This window comes from Cibotium barometz, chromosome 9, assembly GCF_041138505.1.
Source record: "Cibotium barometz isolate CiBa-2024 chromosome 9, ASM4113850v1, whole genome shotgun sequence".
Taxonomy (NCBI): Eukaryota; Viridiplantae; Streptophyta; class Polypodiopsida; order Cyatheales; family Cibotiaceae; genus Cibotium; species Cibotium barometz.
The window spans coordinates 41,043,715-41,062,415 of record NC_141054.1 but is presented as its reverse complement, the minus strand read 5'-3'; the positions used below and the strand labels follow the sequence as shown (position 1 = coordinate 41,062,415).

Here is an 18,701-nt window from a genome sequence, read left to right as displayed (position 1 = left end):
TATATGGGCTGTCTGGATGTAAATCATCGCACACTTTGCGCCTTTCCTGATTGCTCGCTTAGCCTGCAAGTGGCTTATGAGCGAAAAGTTCGGAATTCCTGGCTCACACTTAATGGTCACCGGGGCGTTTGACACATTCCGATTGATCTGGAACGTGTGCTTGTCCCACTTGACATCAGGGAGAAACTTGTGAAACCACTGAATACCCAAAATTATGTCTGCTCCTATAAGAGGGGCAACCATAAAATCACGCACAAACTCTATGCCCTGAATCACTAACTTAGCACCTAGAGCTTCATACTTGACGCTCGTTGTCATACCTGTGCTAAAACCCTCAACCTGATTGTCCACCGAAGTCAGCTCGAAACGGGCACGCCTAGCGCACTGTTCTGTGACCACATCCTCCGTGCTGCCGCCGCTGTCAAACAAGACGACTCTCTGGCCACCTATGTAGCCAAAGGACTTGAGCAATTCGTTGCGCTCATACTCCTGGTCATGGGCGCCCTTCTGCTTATCTTCGAGCTCCCGACTAATAATTGCTCCAACTGAAGCACCGGGGTTTGAAGAACTAGGGGTAGCCGATGGGGTCTGTGTGGGAGCTGAGCTCACCACAGAAGCTGTGGAGGCAGCGGCGGCCTTTGGAGGCTTCTTCAAACAATCCCGAGAAGTATGTCCTTTTGTATGACAAAAGAAACATCTACTCTCCTCCTTGTACTGAGAAAGCTCCTGAGCACTCAACTTGCCACCTGTCTTGCCTGCCTCCGCTTTCTGGTCTGGAGTAAGCTTAGACGCATTGTTCGAGTTCTTGGAGCCAGAGGCTCCCGGGCTCTATCCTGGGGAAGACCCCGTCTGGTTCTGGCTTTTGCCCCCCGAGGCGTTAGCCCTAGGAGAAGCCGGCTGGGAAGTCTTGGGCTTGCCACCATTGTGTTTCATTTCTGCACTCTGTGCAAGCGAGAGTGCGTCCTCAAAGGTGGCTGGCCTAAACATACGCACCTCCCATTGGATTTGCGTGTCCAGGCCATACAAAAACTGCCCTTTCCTGTCCGTATCAGATAAGCCTAATTGCAGACATAAAATCGAAATTTTATTGGCAAACTGAAGGACTGGTTGCGCGTTCTGACGCGCTCCCCTGAACTCGTCTTCGAGTCGCTCAAGGTAGTGGGGCGGTAGGAACCGCTGCTTAAGGTCGCGAACGAACTCGTCCCACACATAAGCTGCCATACTTGCTCTGGTGTGGGCATGAGCCCACTAAGTCCACCAAGGAATGGCCTCACCTTCCAAGTACCAACTGGCTAAGATCACTCTGTCAGTATCTGTTTTCCTCACTGCGGCAAAGTAAGCTTCAAATTGATGTAACCATGAATAAAGAGTTGTGGGGTCGAGTTTACCATTATACTTACTGAAATTCATTTTCTCGAGAAAATGATTCGAGAGCGCCGCCGGTGTCAATCTGGCATCCAAAGCTCTGAGGTAACGCTCGTGTTCCACGCGTCGCATGGCGTTGTCTTCTCGTTGTCGGATCTCCAATGCACGCATCTGCAACTCAAGCAAGGAGCTTAGTTGCGGCCGTGACCCCGCGAGAGGGTCCCTGTGACGAGGATCTGGTATCTGGGATACAGAAGGAGAGGGAGGAGGAGATGGAAAACGCGACGCTGGCGGGCGGGTACGCTCCTCCAGAGCCAAGATCCGCGCCTTCTGCTCATCCAACTTGGCGGTCTGTTCTGCGATTGCTCGCATCATCTGCTGGAACATGTCTGTGACACTCAAGCCTGGTGCCCTAGCTGGGCTGCCTCGTGCACTCTGGTCCCATGGTTCTGGGTCTCTCTCGTCGCCGAAGCTCACCATAGCAGGAAAATGCAATTCCTTTCCGGAACGCAATCTGACCATCCACTATCTGTGTGGGAGACTTCCGGAGGCTTCCGGAGGCTAAAAACCAATCGTCCTTCGAGGGACAGGAGTCACTCCGAAAGGGGTAGTCCACCGGCGTCTAAAAACCAACCACACGAGCGAGAAAAATTTTCTGGTTTTCTTTGCTGAATCTTTGTACTTGAAGTAGGCTCTGATACCACTGTAATGTCCGGAAGCTTCGGAGAAAGATCGATAACTTCAAAACTCAGAATTCAGCACTCTTTTCGCGACGGAAATTAACGCACAAACTTGAAAGGATAAGTGCAGAAAATAGAGAGAGATAGGGAGAGATGGAGAGGACACAGTATTGGGTCCCAATTACCCTCTGTAGGGCCCCCACCACGGATGGTGTATTTGCTTTATTAGAATGATGAGAAAACTGAAAGAAAATACAGCAATCTTGGACCTTTTCTTGGCTGGGAATACCCTGCCCTTGTCCTGAATCCTTCACCCCTTTGCGTTAGCAAGCCCTTGGCTGTCTTGGCCCCTTGGATTGCTTGAGCAGTTGGTGAATGATGAGATAAATCATTGGGATAATGGCCTCCACTATTATACTTCTCATCAGGAGCAGTCGGCTGGTTCACTTTACCTCCACGACTGGTTTTAATGATATAAAATGCTGAAAATGCCTTGCTTTCACACTGGACTGTCCTGGCTGCCCCTGTGGGCTGCTGTCCAGTCCAGCACAGGCTGCTGGGCAGTGCCTGGGCACTGGCCGCCTGCAGTCCTAGGCTGCCCTATGGCTAGCCAACTGGCTGGCCCAAGAGCCTGGCCAAGCCCTCTTGGGCTGGCCAACAGCCTGCCCAGCCCCTCCTTGGGCTGGCCGACAGCCTGCCCAGCCCTTCCTTGGGCTGGTGGGCATGTCCTGGGGTTGCTTGGCCCCATTTTTGGGTGGCCCGTAGCCTTCCCTGTGTCCACAACTGCTGCATACCTACATCTACACAGCTGTCTGATATCTGGTGGCAGACCAAACATACAGAACAACTGACATCATTCCAGAGGGCTGACATCATTCCAGAGGGAGACTCACAGCGCGGACTGGCACTGTTTCATGTGCAGGACAGTGCACACCTCACCTTGGACTCATGTGCAGGACAATGCACACCTGACCTCGGATGACTGAGATGGATCCCTGGCTGACTCGTCCCGGACTGGGGGCTCACATGGGACCAGTTCACCATCCCAGGTCCTGCACCTTCTATACAGAAATGTCTACGTGGCATCCAAGTGCGGGATGCACGTGACATCTGATGGCAAATTGGAGAGAGCAAAGCCCTCCCTTGGAGGATTTCAAGGAATGCACCTTGCAAAGGGTGAGGGTGATTGGTTTCCATGCACATGAGTGGCACATCTGTCCTCCACCGGCCAAGGTGGCCAGAGAGAGACTGGCATTTGTGGATTTGGGAGGGGCAGCCTCTCACGAAATCTCCAATGGGACCCGAGAGAGTGGACATGGCATGATCTAGAGGATAGTGAGGAGATGCGTGGCACCTCCTTTTTTGCATACACTACATGGCTGCGTCATAGGATTCAGATGCCAAAGGTTGAGGGCACTTCAGGAGCACAACAACACATTGGCAATCCCAGGGCCTCTCGCCGCACTTTCTCTCAAAGGTTGTTGTATAGTTTTTGGCCGCGCAAGATCGCTCTCTTTATGTGATAGTTGGCACATTGGAGCTTGGCAGTTGGCACTTGGTTGGCCATTGGGGGTAGACCAACATTATGTCCGAGGTGTGGCCATCCCCAAAAGTCCCGACGTCATTGTCTTTGGGATTGCCATAAGGCTCATCAAGTGTGGCAACGGATCCTACGCATTTTCACTATGGACCAAGCCCCCTCCCACATTGTTACGTGGGATACAATTGCTTGGGCCACTGAGGCCATGGCTATCATGTCATATAAGGAGGAGGGTGGGGGACTAGCCCTTCAAACCTCTCACCTTCATATTTCTATAGTGCTAGTTCCAAATCCATCTTCAGGTCACTGGACTCCAAGTTCTAGCTAGAGATGGGAGATTTGCAGTAGTATTGTTAAGTGGCACATCTAGAGAGCTTGATGTAGCGAAGCCATCAAAGGCACCCTCACCCCACCAATAGGACCATCCGGGGATCTAGCTCAATACCATTCATACCCTCTGTGGTCAGTGGGGGAAGCTTAGGGTGGCTCAAACCACATGCAAAAGGGCCGGGAGGCCTTCCTGAAGATCTAACGTTACAGTCCCTTTCTCACTGACATTGGTGGCAAGCCCACTTGGCATTTATAGACCACCTGTGTGGTTGTTTCCCCTCCCCCCATTATATGAGAGAGCCTTCTCCTCCTAGAGCAGCCAGCCAGAGGAGTAGAGCATTCTCCCCTTTTATGCTTCTGGACTCTCGCTCCCCATTTGGAGACGAGTTTGTACTTAGCCATTATGGTTGTTTTTCTTGGTAACTAATAGAAGGATCTTTCCTCCCCCCCCAAAAAAAAACACTGTTGTACGGAATCTTTCATCAGATTTTCCTTAAAAACTTAACTCAAAAAAACTTAGACCAAAATTATGTTTTCTTTCAACTTTAAGCGCACAGATTTAACACTCTAAGCTGAATGTCGATATCTTTTAAAAGAAAAAATTAAAGGTATTATAATACCTGCATCACGCCATAGACGATGAGCGTAGACATGACTCCCAAAACACAAAAGCATAGTTTTGAAGCTTTGTTTTCCCATAAAGATCTTCCATAGTCCAAAAAAAGGCTCATTTTTCTGGTTTCTTTTTCAAAACAAAGGCTCAAATGAGCTGAAGAACTGCAAAAATAGAGGTGCAAGAAAAAGCAACCCAATACCGGAAATCAAACAGAAAAAACAACGGAAATCAAAAGAAAAAAAAACAACCCAATACCTGGAACTGGAAAGCAGTCCAATACCTGGAAATCAAAGCAACCCAATGAATCAAAAAATCATTACCGGGCGGAGAATCGGACCAAATGGAGATAAAACTGTGGGAGTTTTTATTTTTTGCCACGTCGGCCCTACTGAAATTTGAAACCTTCATTTTAAGTTTCCAAATAAGTTATCTTTATAACAGAGACGTTTTTTTTCAAAGATGATTTTTTTTTTAAATATTGGCTTCAAAGTAGAAAGTACACTTGTTATCACCCAAACACAAGTGCCATCACTTGCACAAGGGAGATTCGAACCCACAACCATTCTAACCATTGCACTAACACACGATCAATAGGGTTCAAACGCAGGACTTGCTCTTGAGTCTACTAGCACTTAATGGGTATTTTACTGGCTAGATACCTTGTCAATTTTGAAATTTTTGAAGTCCAAGGTAAGGTTTATAATTTCAACCCTCAACATTGAAAATGGAGACAAATCGCCTAAAAACAAAACACCCATCCTCATTCTGAACAAAGCCATCCTCCTCTCTTGTTGCTCCACATCCTTCTCCTACGTTGTCCACACCCTTCTTCTCTATTGTTGCTCCTCCTCTTCCTCCTCCTCTAGTCCACACCCTCCTTTGCTCCACATCCACTTTTGTTGTTGCTCCTCCTCCTTTAATACACACCCTCCTCCTCTGCTACTAGTGCTCATGTTTGTGCCACTGCTCCTCCTCCTCCTCCTATATACTTGTTTATGGGCAGAAAGCCATCGCCATCAAACAGAGATGAAAAAGAGAGATGACGATGATGAGAGAGAAGGATAGAGACTCAAACAATTATATTTTCATTACTTTGGATTGTTGATACATCTTGCAAAGGGTTGCTTTAATGGGTGTTCATACCTCCTCATTTCTCCCCTTGCACCGACTCACATATCCTTTGGGATCACCCCTATCCCCATACATGCACCCATACCATGTTGCATCCCTTAGCATCCCCCACTTGGATTTTAAGGTTAATACAAAGACTATAAGGAAATGCCCATCAACTCTTGGCACACCCAGTGGGTCGGATACAAATCCGAAGTACAAACGCACAAACATCATAGTGTCATGCCAAGGTTGTGCACATAACATGTACATATGATACCATGCTATATCATACAATATGAATATGTAGAACCATGAACGAATAATAACATCCACATCCCAAGAACATGGAATAAGACATGATAAACTGCATGAAGCACCAGCATCAGCATCATAGGCTGAAAATAGCCTGTTACCAAAAAGATATGTCAGTGTAGATCCTCCAGCAAAAACTGGTACTTATATTAATGTGTCGAACCTCCAGCTGGAACATGTGCCCGAGATAGCACAACATCAAGAAAATATATCGATGAAGCACATGGTGAAAAATCATGACCATAAACCATGCCAAATAGAATCTCAACAACAACTACATCAAGAAAGCATGGATGGTCGGATCATCCTTCAAAGAGAATACCATCATATCGGAATGATCCACCATAGGTACTAGAGCAAGAGTATGCTCCTCCACTAAAAGATCATCTAGAGCATCATAATACTCTAACTCGGACATAGCATCATAAAAGATATCATCATCAAAAGAATGATCGTCATGATTGACTATGATCCACATAAACATCATCATGAATAACATGTGTCATCAATCAAAGTAATAAAATAAAATTTCTCCTTCCTCCTTATGCAACTGCCAAGGCACATGGAGAGTCTTAAGAAATATATCCCCCATATTAGCATCAAAGAATATAAACACATAAAACCATAAATGTATAATATCCACATGCCAATAGCATAGAAAAATCAATACTCTCCTGCTGTAACATATAATCCATAAGCATATGCCTCAACATCCATCATGTAAAAGAGCAAATGAAAATATCCATAAATATCCACGTCTTGTTACTCATCATAGGCAACAAAGCTGAAATATCTCCTGTAAATATTTGTAAACCCACTTCTACATGGATAGGTAAATCAGCCCTATCATGCCTCAAAAATTAATGGAATAAACCCTCCATCACATGGAAAATTCCATCAACATAGATCTCGTCATGCATAAAAATATCATGAATATCATCATACATTGCCATAACATCATCAAAATAATATCATGAGAAACAACATCATCACCATGATAATCAAGAGAAAGTAAAAAGTGCATAATCACTGCATTATCATCATCATAATAAAAAGAATCATTACAAGTAAGCACATCATCCATGTACAATGCATGATTTATAAAAACACCATCAACATGATCATCATGAAGATCAATATCATGAGAACCTAGAGAATCATCAAATAAGATCACATCAATGTGGTCATCTCACCATCATGCATAGTAGGCTTAATAGATGGAACCTCCAAATCTAGATCACAAACATTCTGTGTAGTAGAGTCAATGTGAGTCTCTCCACCTGCATGAAGAACTGGATCACCATAAATAGAGTCAAAGAGACTCATCATATATGCATCAATACTAGCAAGAACTAACTCCTTTAGTGTGTTAATCCCATTTTGGATTAACAAGTATGCTCCTCCAATTGATGACATTAATACTAGCAAGAACTGGATCACCATAAATAGAGTCAAAGAGACTCATCATATATGCATCAATACTAGCAAGAACTAACTCCTTTAGTATGTTAATCCCATTTTGGATTAACAAGTATGCTCCTCCAATTGATGACATTAATAAGTGTCATGAAAAGGCACTATAATTAATTGTGGGAGAACTATATATGATAGGTAAAGAAAATGTCCTAAGAAGATGTGTAAGAGAAGATGAGTTCGTCATGTGATCATGGATGAAGCTATTCATAGCAGGAGGACATTTTGCTGGAGAGATTACAGCTCGCAAGGTACTTCAAGCAGGATTATGGTGGCCTACGTTGTTCGAAGACGCCATAGAATTTGTAAAAAGGTGCGAGGAATGTCAGTGATTCGCTATCCCACACAACAAAGGGACAAGATGCCGCTCACCCCTATTATTGTAAGACAACCCTTCGAAAAATGAGGGATAGATTTTGTTAGACCTATTAGTCCAGCGGCACATCCATCTCACAAGCCCGATATGTGATCGTGGTGGCCACATATTATTTCACCAAATGGGCAGAAGCTTGGGCCTCGAAGCGAGCTGATGCACGAACAACAACAAAATTCTTATATGAGAGCAAATTATCTCTAGATTCGGCTGCCATTAGAATTAGTAAGCGATCGTGGCTCACATTTCATTAATGAGGTGATTGATCATTTACTCGCTGGATTCTTAGTAATCCATCGAAAATCATCACCTTATTATCCACAGGTTAATGGTCAATGTTATATGCACATTATGTGTGCATATACTAGGAGGCTAACCCACATAAGGCTTGTGAGCATGGGAGCATGGGAACAAGCTCTAGTGGAGCATGGGTTAGAACTAACCTTAAGGGTTAAGGTTAGGGTCAGGCATCCAAGGGTCACACATGGGAAATGGAGAGTCAAGAGTCACTTGAGGGCCCTCCTATATAATAGGGGCATGGGACACACTCAAGGAAGGCTTGGAGGCTTGGGCTTGTGAGTCCAAGGCTATGTTATGCTCTCTTGTATAGAGGATCATATCTACTCACCTACCATTTCACACTATAGCTACATGCTATTGGATTGGAGTTATACCTCTTCATGGTATGGGACATCAAGGTAGAGGTATGATGTATTTCATTATATTTCATGTGTGCATCCCTTGGGCTCGGGGGTGGTGGGGTGGTTGAGTTTATGCGTGATTTATGCATGTTTATGCATAACAATTATCTAGAGAGATCTTAGGGTTTTAACAGTGGTATCAGAGCAATCTCTAATTAATTGTTGTTGATTTTTCTTTCTTATTGCAATTTTAGCATTTTTAATGAAGTAAATTTTAATATTTACTAATAAAAATGTTATTTTGTTAATTTGTGTTGATGATTTGCACGTGGATCGTCTATATGGCAATTACTACTATTCAATGGATGAATTGACTGGGGATCTAGGAGAGTGTTAAAGGACACCTCTCTAGAATCCTCCCTCATAAAAGTGGTGCCCCCACTGAGGAGTTCTCATAGTACCTTTAGTTTACAACTCTAGCACAAATGCAATTTAGTCATGAATCCCAATTTGCCAGTCAGGCCCAATTAACCCTACCAACCTCATCCCCTTCTTTCTATTCATATCTTATTAGCAATAAGATCTTCTTCCAACAAAGGATAGCCTTACTTTTTGGCCCACAGCGCTTGGCAGAAATTAATGCTTCTCCAGATCCTTTTATTTTGCCAATTCTAGATTATAACATTACATTTAATGTTTGCATATTTATTCTCCTATAAATTAATCCCTTGAATATATTCTTAATCACATCTCTCCTCTTCATCCTTCTTCTAAGAAATCTACTACCATGGCAATCTCTTTTCCTACTGAAATGGGCAACCAGGCGAGGATGCATCGAAATTCCTTGACAACTTGGAGATGGCGCACCTTATCTTGGGGCGAGACCAAGACAAAGTAAAACTAAGGACCTTTCCCTTAGTTTTAAAGGAGGAGGCAAGACTTTGATATGGAGCATTTCCACCCACCACCATCAAACGAGATTGGAATTCTCTCTGTCAAGCTTTCATCAACCATTATGGGAGAGGAGACAAACCGGAGGGAATATGGCAACAATTATTGCAAAATAGGCAAGTCTCTCTTCAAGATTTCTCTTCATATGGAGCCAAGTTCCAAAATTTATGAGCTAGATGGGTTGCTACCTTAGGGGAGAATGAAGTTGCTCCTAACTTCCTCAAGAGGGATAGGTTCATAGCGGGTCTTTTCCCTCCAACTTTTGAGATTGCACTAGAGGTAGCAAGGGGTAAAGATCACAAATTGAGGTATCAAAACCAAAAGTTTAAGATAGAAACAGAAATAGGGGAGATGGGGGAGAGTCAGTCTCAAGATCCACCTCTACCTAGAGCACCATCTACACAAGTGGGAGGCACTACACAGCAAGATCTTCTCCAAAAGCTAACTGAGCAGCTAGACCAACTCACCCTAAACCTAATCCAAGCACCTAGGACACAGCCACCTAGGGAAGGTCAAGCACAAAGAAGGCAAGCACAAGAATATATTTGTTACAATTGCAATGAGAGAGGGCATGGAATGTATAATTTCCCATATCCAAGAAGAATCCCAGGTGACATTTATCCACCACAAAGGCCCGTGCAACCTCGACAACAGCTAGGTCCTCCTCAAGCTCCCCAAGTATCCCAACTTCTTCAATGACAACCACACTCTCAACAACTAGCTGACATTCCACCTCTACCACAAGGAGAAGAGAGGACAATGAATGTGTTAGAGCTCTGAGACTTGCTTAAAGGAGAAGAGAGGACAATGAATGTGTTAGAGCTCTGAGACTTGCTTAAAGGAGAAGAAATGATAGAAGAGATGGATGCCATGCCAATCAAAAGGGCAAGAGTTCAAGAAGAGGTCAAAGATGAATCAGACACCAAGAAGAGGGGAAGCAAGGGCCCTAAAGAAACAAGCAAGAAAGTTCAGAGACCAAGAAGGAAGATTAATATGGAGGACTTCGTACTAGGTAAAGGTTCCGAGCCCTATAATCTTATCTTTGATGTGAGCACTCAACATCCCAACATCACATGGCCATAACTCTTACAAATAGCACCTAATCTGAGAAGGCAATGGTTAAAGATAGTTAGCACTAGAAGAAAACAGACAAAATCAGTCAAGTTAATTAAAGCTAATCCTAATGAAGATGTTGGATGCTTGGATTAAGGGATATAAGATTCCTAAGGTGTATGTGGATGGGGGTGCCCACATGTGTGTCATGACAGAGAAAACCATGCATAGATTAGGGCTAGAAGTCAATGCTCCATCTCCCTATAAAGCTAAACTAGCCAATAATGTATGCATCAAGTGCCTAGGAGTCATCAAGGGTGTAAAGGTAATTGTTTGTGGTGTTGAGGTAGAGGTAGACATGTATGTGATGTCATCAAAGGGGGAGGGCTATCCCATTATTTTAGGTAGGCCTTGGCTCATAGCTATTGGGGCAGACCAAAAATGTGGGACATGTCTACTAGTTCTCAAGCCAGAGGGACAGAATGGTGCCAATAGGAGAAATATCACCTACGACATGAAAAAAGGAAGGAAAGTGGACCTAAGGTATGAAACTAGCTTAGATGAAGAAAGCTCATATGATTACTCAGAAACAGAGTCAAGATCAGGTACCAGTGAGGAGGATTCCTCTATGGAAGTGATGGGACTTATCTTTCAACAAGGGAAGGAGGCCACTATTGAAATATGCAAGTGAATGGGTCGGGAACAAGCCCTTAGCTAGAGACTGTAAAAGGGAGTCTGTAGTTGAGTGGGTAGCAGTGAGAAGGTGAGAAGAATCTACTAAATGAGAGAATCAAGGGTAGCATAAGTGAATATAGGGGTGTGGAAAGATTCTAGGAAAAGGTGCCCCCAGGAGGTGGCACAAATCAAGGAGAAATAAGTGGGATTAGATGCTTGGCATCTTGTGGATGTAAAATCTATAAATTGAGGCATTGGCCTAATGTGAGAAATTGCTGATTTTTTAGTTTTCATGCCTACATTAAGCTATTAGATTAATTATGCACTAATCATCTTAATCACCTTCTAATTACTTGCTAATCATGTTGATCTTTGCATTTGATCCACCATAGCTCATCACATTGCTGCAAAATCAACTTGGTAGTATCGGAGCCATAGATAGGATTCATCTAACTTTTAAGCATAATTACCCTATTAATCATGATTAGAAGTTAATCCCATTTTTGAAGTTTTCTTTCAACTATCCTCTGCACCCCTAGCTGGTGGAGGGGCTTGATCTCCCTCCAGCCTCATCATTAGGCAAAATTATTTTAGCCACACCTAGCCATACTCCCCACGCTTCGGCTCGTTGAATCAGCTCGTCAAATCGCCGCTTAGAATTGCTGATTTTTGCGATTTCGTCCGGTGCCTTTTTTCTAGAGAAAACCCTAGATCTACACTCACACAAGGTGAATCAAGTTAATTCCTCTTAGCCCCAAGGGATTTTAAGGGTGCTCTACAAGCCTATGATCTCATATTTCAGAAATTCTTTAATAAGAAGTGGAATCAAGCTCTGCATCAAATCTGCAAGTGACTTTGGTAAAATAGAGATTAAGCATTCAATGTTTGGTCAAATCTTTTATTTTTGGGCTTGATCCTCTACTATACTAACTGCTATTGATGCCCTTGAAAGGATTTGAGCTCATTTAAACTCTAAGGCACCAGATTTGGCCTCCCCGTACACTCTATTTTCTACACACAAAATAGGGGTTTAATTTCATTAATCAGTATTTAATTAGCACTAATCACTACATTCTGGTGTAATTGACTGTATTCTGGTGTAATTGATGGTTCAAACTTACCATTGGGTATCTGATACAGATCTCTATCACTTTAGATTGCAATTTGAAGTTGATTTGATATCCCAACCATCCCCAGTACAAATCAATTACCGTTGGCTTTATGCAATTTTTGGTGTATTCATGCTTGTAAATATGCTTGTAATTATCATTTAACACCAAAATGGAGTTGTAAAAGGGTAGACATTGCCCTTGAGTCTTGAATTGGATCAAGAGGTAAGACCCCCTTCAGATCATCATATGAGCACTACACAAGAAATAGCTAACGGGAAGCAAACTTACCATTGGGTATCTGATACAGATCTCTATCACTTTAGATTGCAATTTGAAGATGGTTTGATATCCCAACCATCCAGTACAAATCAATTACCGTTGGCTTTATGTAATTTTTGGTGTATTCATGCTTGTAAATTTGTTGTAATTATCATTTAACACCAAAATGGAGTTGTAAAAGGGTAGACATTGCCCTTGAGTCTTGAATTGGATCAAGAGGTAAGACCCCCTTCAGATCATCATGAGCACTACACAAGAAATAGCTAACGGGGAGCAACTCCATACATAGCAAACATGAGCACTACACAAGAAATAGCTAAATTTAACGGGGAGCAATTCCATACATAGCAAACAAAGACCATGTACTTGCTCATGATTGAGAAAGAATCTATGGGGGCTAGTTGAGGGAAGAGATGAATGTCCAGTGGATAATGGGGAGAATGAGTGGAAGAACAGAAATGAGAAAGTATTAGGGCTCACTGCACTTAACTTAAATAATGAAATCATTCACCACATTGCAAGGATACAACAATCTAAAGATGCATGGGATGAACTTAACAAATTATTTGGCACTCAAGCAAAGAATTCAAAGATAAATCTGCTAATGCAATTCTACAAACTTGACATGAAGGAAAGTGAACCTCTAACCACACACTTGAACAAATACAAAAGCATCAAACAATAACTTGCAACCATTAGGAAGAAAGTAGAAGATGACAAGACACTACCAGTGCTTCTAAAGAGTGTGGACAAGGGAGAGTATGAGAACATTATGGAAACCTTAAAGAATGTACCAGATTTGAAGCTGCATAAGATAGAAGGAAATCTACTAGAGTAAGAGAACAAGGTCAAAGAGAAGAAAGGATTGGAACCAACAAAACTGGAGAGGAGAAAGCATTCTACACTCGAGGAGGCCTCATAGTGGAAGCTTCCTCTTCACACCCTCATGCATAGCCTCTCCACCCGAGCCCACGTGGGCCACCCCGAGCCATCCCGCACACACATGCTCGCCCAAACCCTCATCAAGCTTCTCTCCCACATGAACAACCCCACACATGCCACCCTCCATGTAATTGTTAATTCCTTTCCTTTTTTGGAGAATTTATCATCAACCTACAAAAGTAAAAACCATCTTTGGATTATATATATATATATAATCCTAAAAGTAGCCTCACTAGTCTTAGGCCCACACTAGGCCTACTTTTTGAAAAAAATATGTAAACCAATAAAGGCATGTAAGGAAAGGCTTCTCCAACTCAAAAAAGAAAAGAAAAGAAATGAGGATGCACACTTTGCTACAAAGGATACAAGGCTCCAAAAGAGATATTCAAAGGTGGTCTCCACTTCATGTCAACAATTTCCAACCTTCCATTTATGGAATAAGGCATGCAAAGTCTACTTTCCCTTTTTTGTAATAAAGAAACAAAATATCAAAGCTTGGTTTGATGCTCCAGAGTCCATATACCAAGTGTCATCACTGTCACCATGTGTCATCATAGACCCTACGACATGTTTCATGGCAAACAAGTGATTTGCACTACCATCATGATTGCTTGATGCAAAATTTTCACTATTTGCATAATTTTCACCATGTTGTGCTCCAAAATTTCCACTATTTGCATAATTTCCACCATGTTGTGCTCTACCCCCTCTCAAATCATTTTGTTTGCGGTGGTAACAGTCACGAGCCATGGGTGAATAAAAAGCTTGATTCCTGCCATGATCATCATGGCTAGTAGATGCATCATGAAAAGGGTCACTGAGTTTGATTTCCTCAACAAGCAAGAGTGAAACCAACTCATCAAAATCTGGTAAACCTGTACTCCGAACAGAGATAGATGTATCAAAAGACTTGTACACTTTGCCAAGACCACGCAAGAGGCAATGTCTACCAAATCATCATAAGGCATAGGGGCATTGATAGTTGCCAATGCATCTGCTTACTTCTTAATCTCTTGTACATAATCATGAATACTCCTTCCTTTCCGCTTCACATTGTGAATCTGTCGTCTCAACTGAGACTTACGAGCACTAGTATCTGTATCAGACTTTCTTTTGTGGATAAACCCACCATCTCTAGAAACATTCATGAGGATTCACTAAGCCTCTACACACCATCTACATATCCTTGGAGAGGCTCATTTTGGAGAATTACTTGGAGATATCTTAGCTCATGTAACCCCAACTCACCTTGGATATCCAAAGTATCTCCATCTATCAAAATATCCTCATCTATCCAAAATATCATGCCACATGGGCAGGTTAAGAGGACACCAAACCTGTAATATCTCATGATATGAAATATCTTTGTACTCTTGGAGGCCTATAAAAAGGGTCATAATCTTGGCACCAACACAAGAGAAAATAGAGATCCATCCATAGGAGTCATTACCCTTCATCTCTATCCATCATCCTTAGGCTATCACTCTAGTCATCCTCTCCATACTCAAGCCTTGTAATCCTCATGCTTGTATCCCTACTTTTCATATCAATAAGATTGTATTGTGGGCTTTTTCCTATCATCAAGTGCCTATTCTCTCTGTCTCTCTCTCTCTTCCTCTCTTCCTCTTTCTCTCATTTCAATAGAATATTTGTATTCCATGCTTAAAGTTTCTCTTTGGGTAGAGTCTTAATGTGCCTCGTGCATGTGAAGTAAGGAGGAGCAAGGAAAGGTGTGGGCTTACCCCTACTCTCTTCTCCACTAGGCTTAGCGTGTCACTAAGAGGGTTGAGGAGAAGCTCCTCTAGGGCCTTGAGTGTTTTGGTGTGAGGTTTGAGAGAGTTTTCCTTTGCCTTTTCCGTCACCTTGCCTCCCTCCTCCTTGTGTTTTGTGAGCTGGGGATCTAGGAGAGTGTTAAAGGCCACCCCTCTAAAATCCTCCCTCACCGTCTATGAGAATTGGAACGCCAATTGGCAATACGGGACCACAGTCAAAGACAAGAGCCTACTCCTTGAGCAAGCCTCGGAGATAGGTCAGCCAGTAACCCCTCAGGCCTCTCCTCAAACTCTTACTCTTTTTTTGTCTACACTAACCCTCTCCTTACTTCAATACGATATAAATCTGTCTAAGGACCTAGAACTAACCCTCATTAAGCAGAATACTGAGCGTGATGCTGACCCCACTATCATAATGGGAATTTTGCGAGGAGATACAGTATTAACTAATCCACAGGATATCTACTTTTATCCATTACACCCTATTGTGTTAAACCTTCGTAGTTGGTGTGTCGGGTACTACAAAACTTTAAAATCTTGGACAACAATGTCGAAAAATTAGACCTGTTTATTCCAGATGATATTCTCGAGACACCGCGGCTAACTACAAGGTGGTAGCACAAAGTTATCAATGGATTATAAGCCATGGGTGGCTAGAAGTCTACAATACTCACCAGCATTTAAACTTATGTGAGTCTTCTTTATATCACCCTTTCGGAATTCTAAAACTATACTCTAATATCTACAAACATTTAGAATCCATGTTAACCAGTGTACTTTACACCTTTGATGCCACCAGATTCATTTACCTCTCAAGAGGAAATCAAGAGCTACTATTTTTAAAGAGAAAAACCATTTGGAAATCTGAATAGTTACCTTCATGATCAGTTATTGCTTTTGCAGGTGGAGAAAAGCTCACCCAATCCACAGACGGGGGGCTATGCAACTATCATCAAAGATGATGCACATCCTAAGTTAGAGGATTTTGGAATACAGCCGGACTGGAGAAAGGATTTCTTAACAATTCTAGAATACAGCCATGTCTATATGTGTGCACCACCATCTCAATGAGTTGACCCATTGTACATGCCACTAAAGAGAAGATGGACTCCACTGGAGTTTCAGGAGGCCAAGCAGCGTGACTCGCATGTCTGTTACAACTTCCCAATTTTCATGCCAGAAACCTTTACTACAGACATACGAGAGCAAAGATGGACTCCACTGGAGTTTCAGGAGGCCAAGCAGTGCGACTCGCATGTCTGTTATAGCTTCCCAATTTTCATGCCAGCAACCTTTACAAACATACGAGAGCAAAGAAAATAGATGCTCACTTGGATACAGGCATGGCACCATATCCCAGACATAGCAGTCATGTGGCCAATGTTAGATTCCTAAAATTTTTCGTGGTCCTGATTGATCAACCCAAAGAGCCATATGATGGATATGAAGCTGAACAATTGCAATTCGACATGAATCAAGGCCCACTTGACAAGGGTATGATGCTGTATTATCAGCGGTGACAGCGTGGAGGTGGAGCTTGGAGGTAAGTGCCCTACGAGAGTTGTGTTCTATTGCTCTTCCCCCTTAGGTGAATGCATTAAGTTCCCTCTTGGAGGTGTGGTAGCCCATAACATCTAGATCATCAAGAATCAATGAGAGTGTATCATCGACTACATCACCACTGAAAACTGGATCAAGAATTTTCATGTCTGCACTGGTCGCTACATGAGAACACTCTCTATCCACAACATATGGCTGAACTAGAATCTAAGAAGTATCCTCCAATGGAGAATCAAGTATCACATCATCTTGTGCATGTGGCACATCATCATGGCATCCATCGATCACATCAGCTATGCTCTCCAAATCATGAGGTAATATGGCATCATCACACATGTGAGTCAAAACTATGCACATCGGCATCTTTGTCATCCTGACTATGCACATTGATATCTCTATCATCGTGAACATCTGCCAAACCTTATAATCTATCTGATGCAAAGCTATCCAGAGGATTTGTGTGCTTGGGCATGGAAATGAGAATTCTCTCATGGGCCATTTTTGGGAGAGGAGAGATACAATGTTAGAAAGTCGTAATATTATCTAAAGCTTCCTTCGAGAGATTGAGTGTTATTTCTTGATTAATGATGTGTATAAGCACGTCGCATCATTTTATTTCTTGATGCGATATTGAGATGTCTGGGCAGCCGAGTGTTTTACATGACATTGATCTTAGCCTAGTGCCAAGCTCTCCTTGTCATGTGCATGCTTGGTCTTTTGTTAGCGTGGTGTATTGATGTTAGAGCCTTGCATCTCAATGTCATGTGCCATAGGGAAGAAGAAGAAGAAAAAGAGGCGTCAAATTTGCTTAGAGAAGAATCATAACACATCTACATGCTCGTATTTGATTGAGATGGATGCAAGTATTGGTGTATGGTTGATTTAGCAAAGGAGTCGTATGGATCATTAAATCTTTCCACAAACCATCTTCATCTAAACAATTAGAGAAAGCTAGAGATAAATTGTCAAAGTTATTCGACACATTGGATGATGCTTATGGTTATCATGAGAGGGGTAGACGTAAGTCTTATTCAAGTTTAAGGGGGATAGAAACATTACAATTAGCCATAGAGGAATTAGAGAAAGCTTATGAGAGTGATTTAGAGTCAGATAGTGATGATGAGAGTGACCTTGATAGCCAGGATGATGGGATGGATATGGTGAAGGTTGACGGTACATGAAAGAACCAGGAAGGTCTGAAGTGCCAAGAGGAGTTCTTGGATGTACCTGCTAAGTGGGAACAACCTCTTACACTTATAAAGGTTAACTAGTAACCTTAGAAAAGAAAATAAATTGGAACCTTAGACATGAGTGCCATTTTTGGTGGAGTCAACGTGGCAACCGTAGCATACTTGGAGATCTACCGGAGGACATAATTAGCAGCCACATTTTAATCAATATTCTCACTGGGGTGCAGCTTGGTGCTCAAGAAGTCACTTTCCCACGATGGTTTAACACAAGGATTTCATGAATCAGCCAAAGCAATTGGAGAGCACGCAGCACAAAATTCAACCAACACCAACGTTGTGTCACAACGCCACTAGAAATCCCACAAGTAGCATCCTCTCTACAAGAGGTTCTTAATACAAAGACTATAAGGAAATGCCCATTAACAATACTATTGCCCATTGTTTTGGTACTACCCCCTCTTCCCTTGTTGCTCCTCCTCCTCTATTATTGTTGCCACTTATCATTTGACAACTCCTCCTCCCATTACTCCACACCCTATTGTTGTCAGGATTGGTGTTAGTCCTAGTGTTAATACCATTACTCTTCCTCCTCCTGAGTTACTATTGTAAGTGGTACTAGTGCTTAGCCTCCTCCTCCCTCTCCTTTACTGCTACTATTGCTCTTGCTTCTTTAGTCCTTTAATGTTACAATTTCTCCTTCTCTACTACTCTTACTTCTTTACTC

The 18,701-nt window shown here is 42.7% G+C and overlaps 1 protein-coding gene across 6 annotated transcripts in view; it reads right to left on the bottom strand.

Moving 5' to 3' along the window:
* LOC147635588 (UDP-galactose/UDP-glucose transporter 5B-like) overlaps window positions 1-4,936 on the bottom strand; it is an 89,527-nt gene extending 84,591 nt beyond the window's left edge. For 2 of the 6 annotated variants that reach the window (XM_086802954.1, XM_086802950.1), the window contains exons 1-2: window positions 4,787-4,919; window positions 4,536-4,657 (exon numbers count right to left, since the gene is read on the bottom strand). In XM_086802954.1, coding sequence (XP_086659080.1) covers window positions 4,536-4,646 — 111 coding nt within the window. In that variant the 5' untranslated portion in view covers window positions 4,647-4,657; window positions 4,787-4,919. Of the gene's footprint in view, window positions 1-4,535; window positions 4,658-4,786 lie in introns of all 6 variants that reach the window. The other 4 variants (XM_086802955.1, XM_086802952.1, XM_086802951.1 and 1 more) reach the window with 4 other exon arrangements.
* Window positions 4,937-18,701: the final 13,765 nt, after the last annotated feature.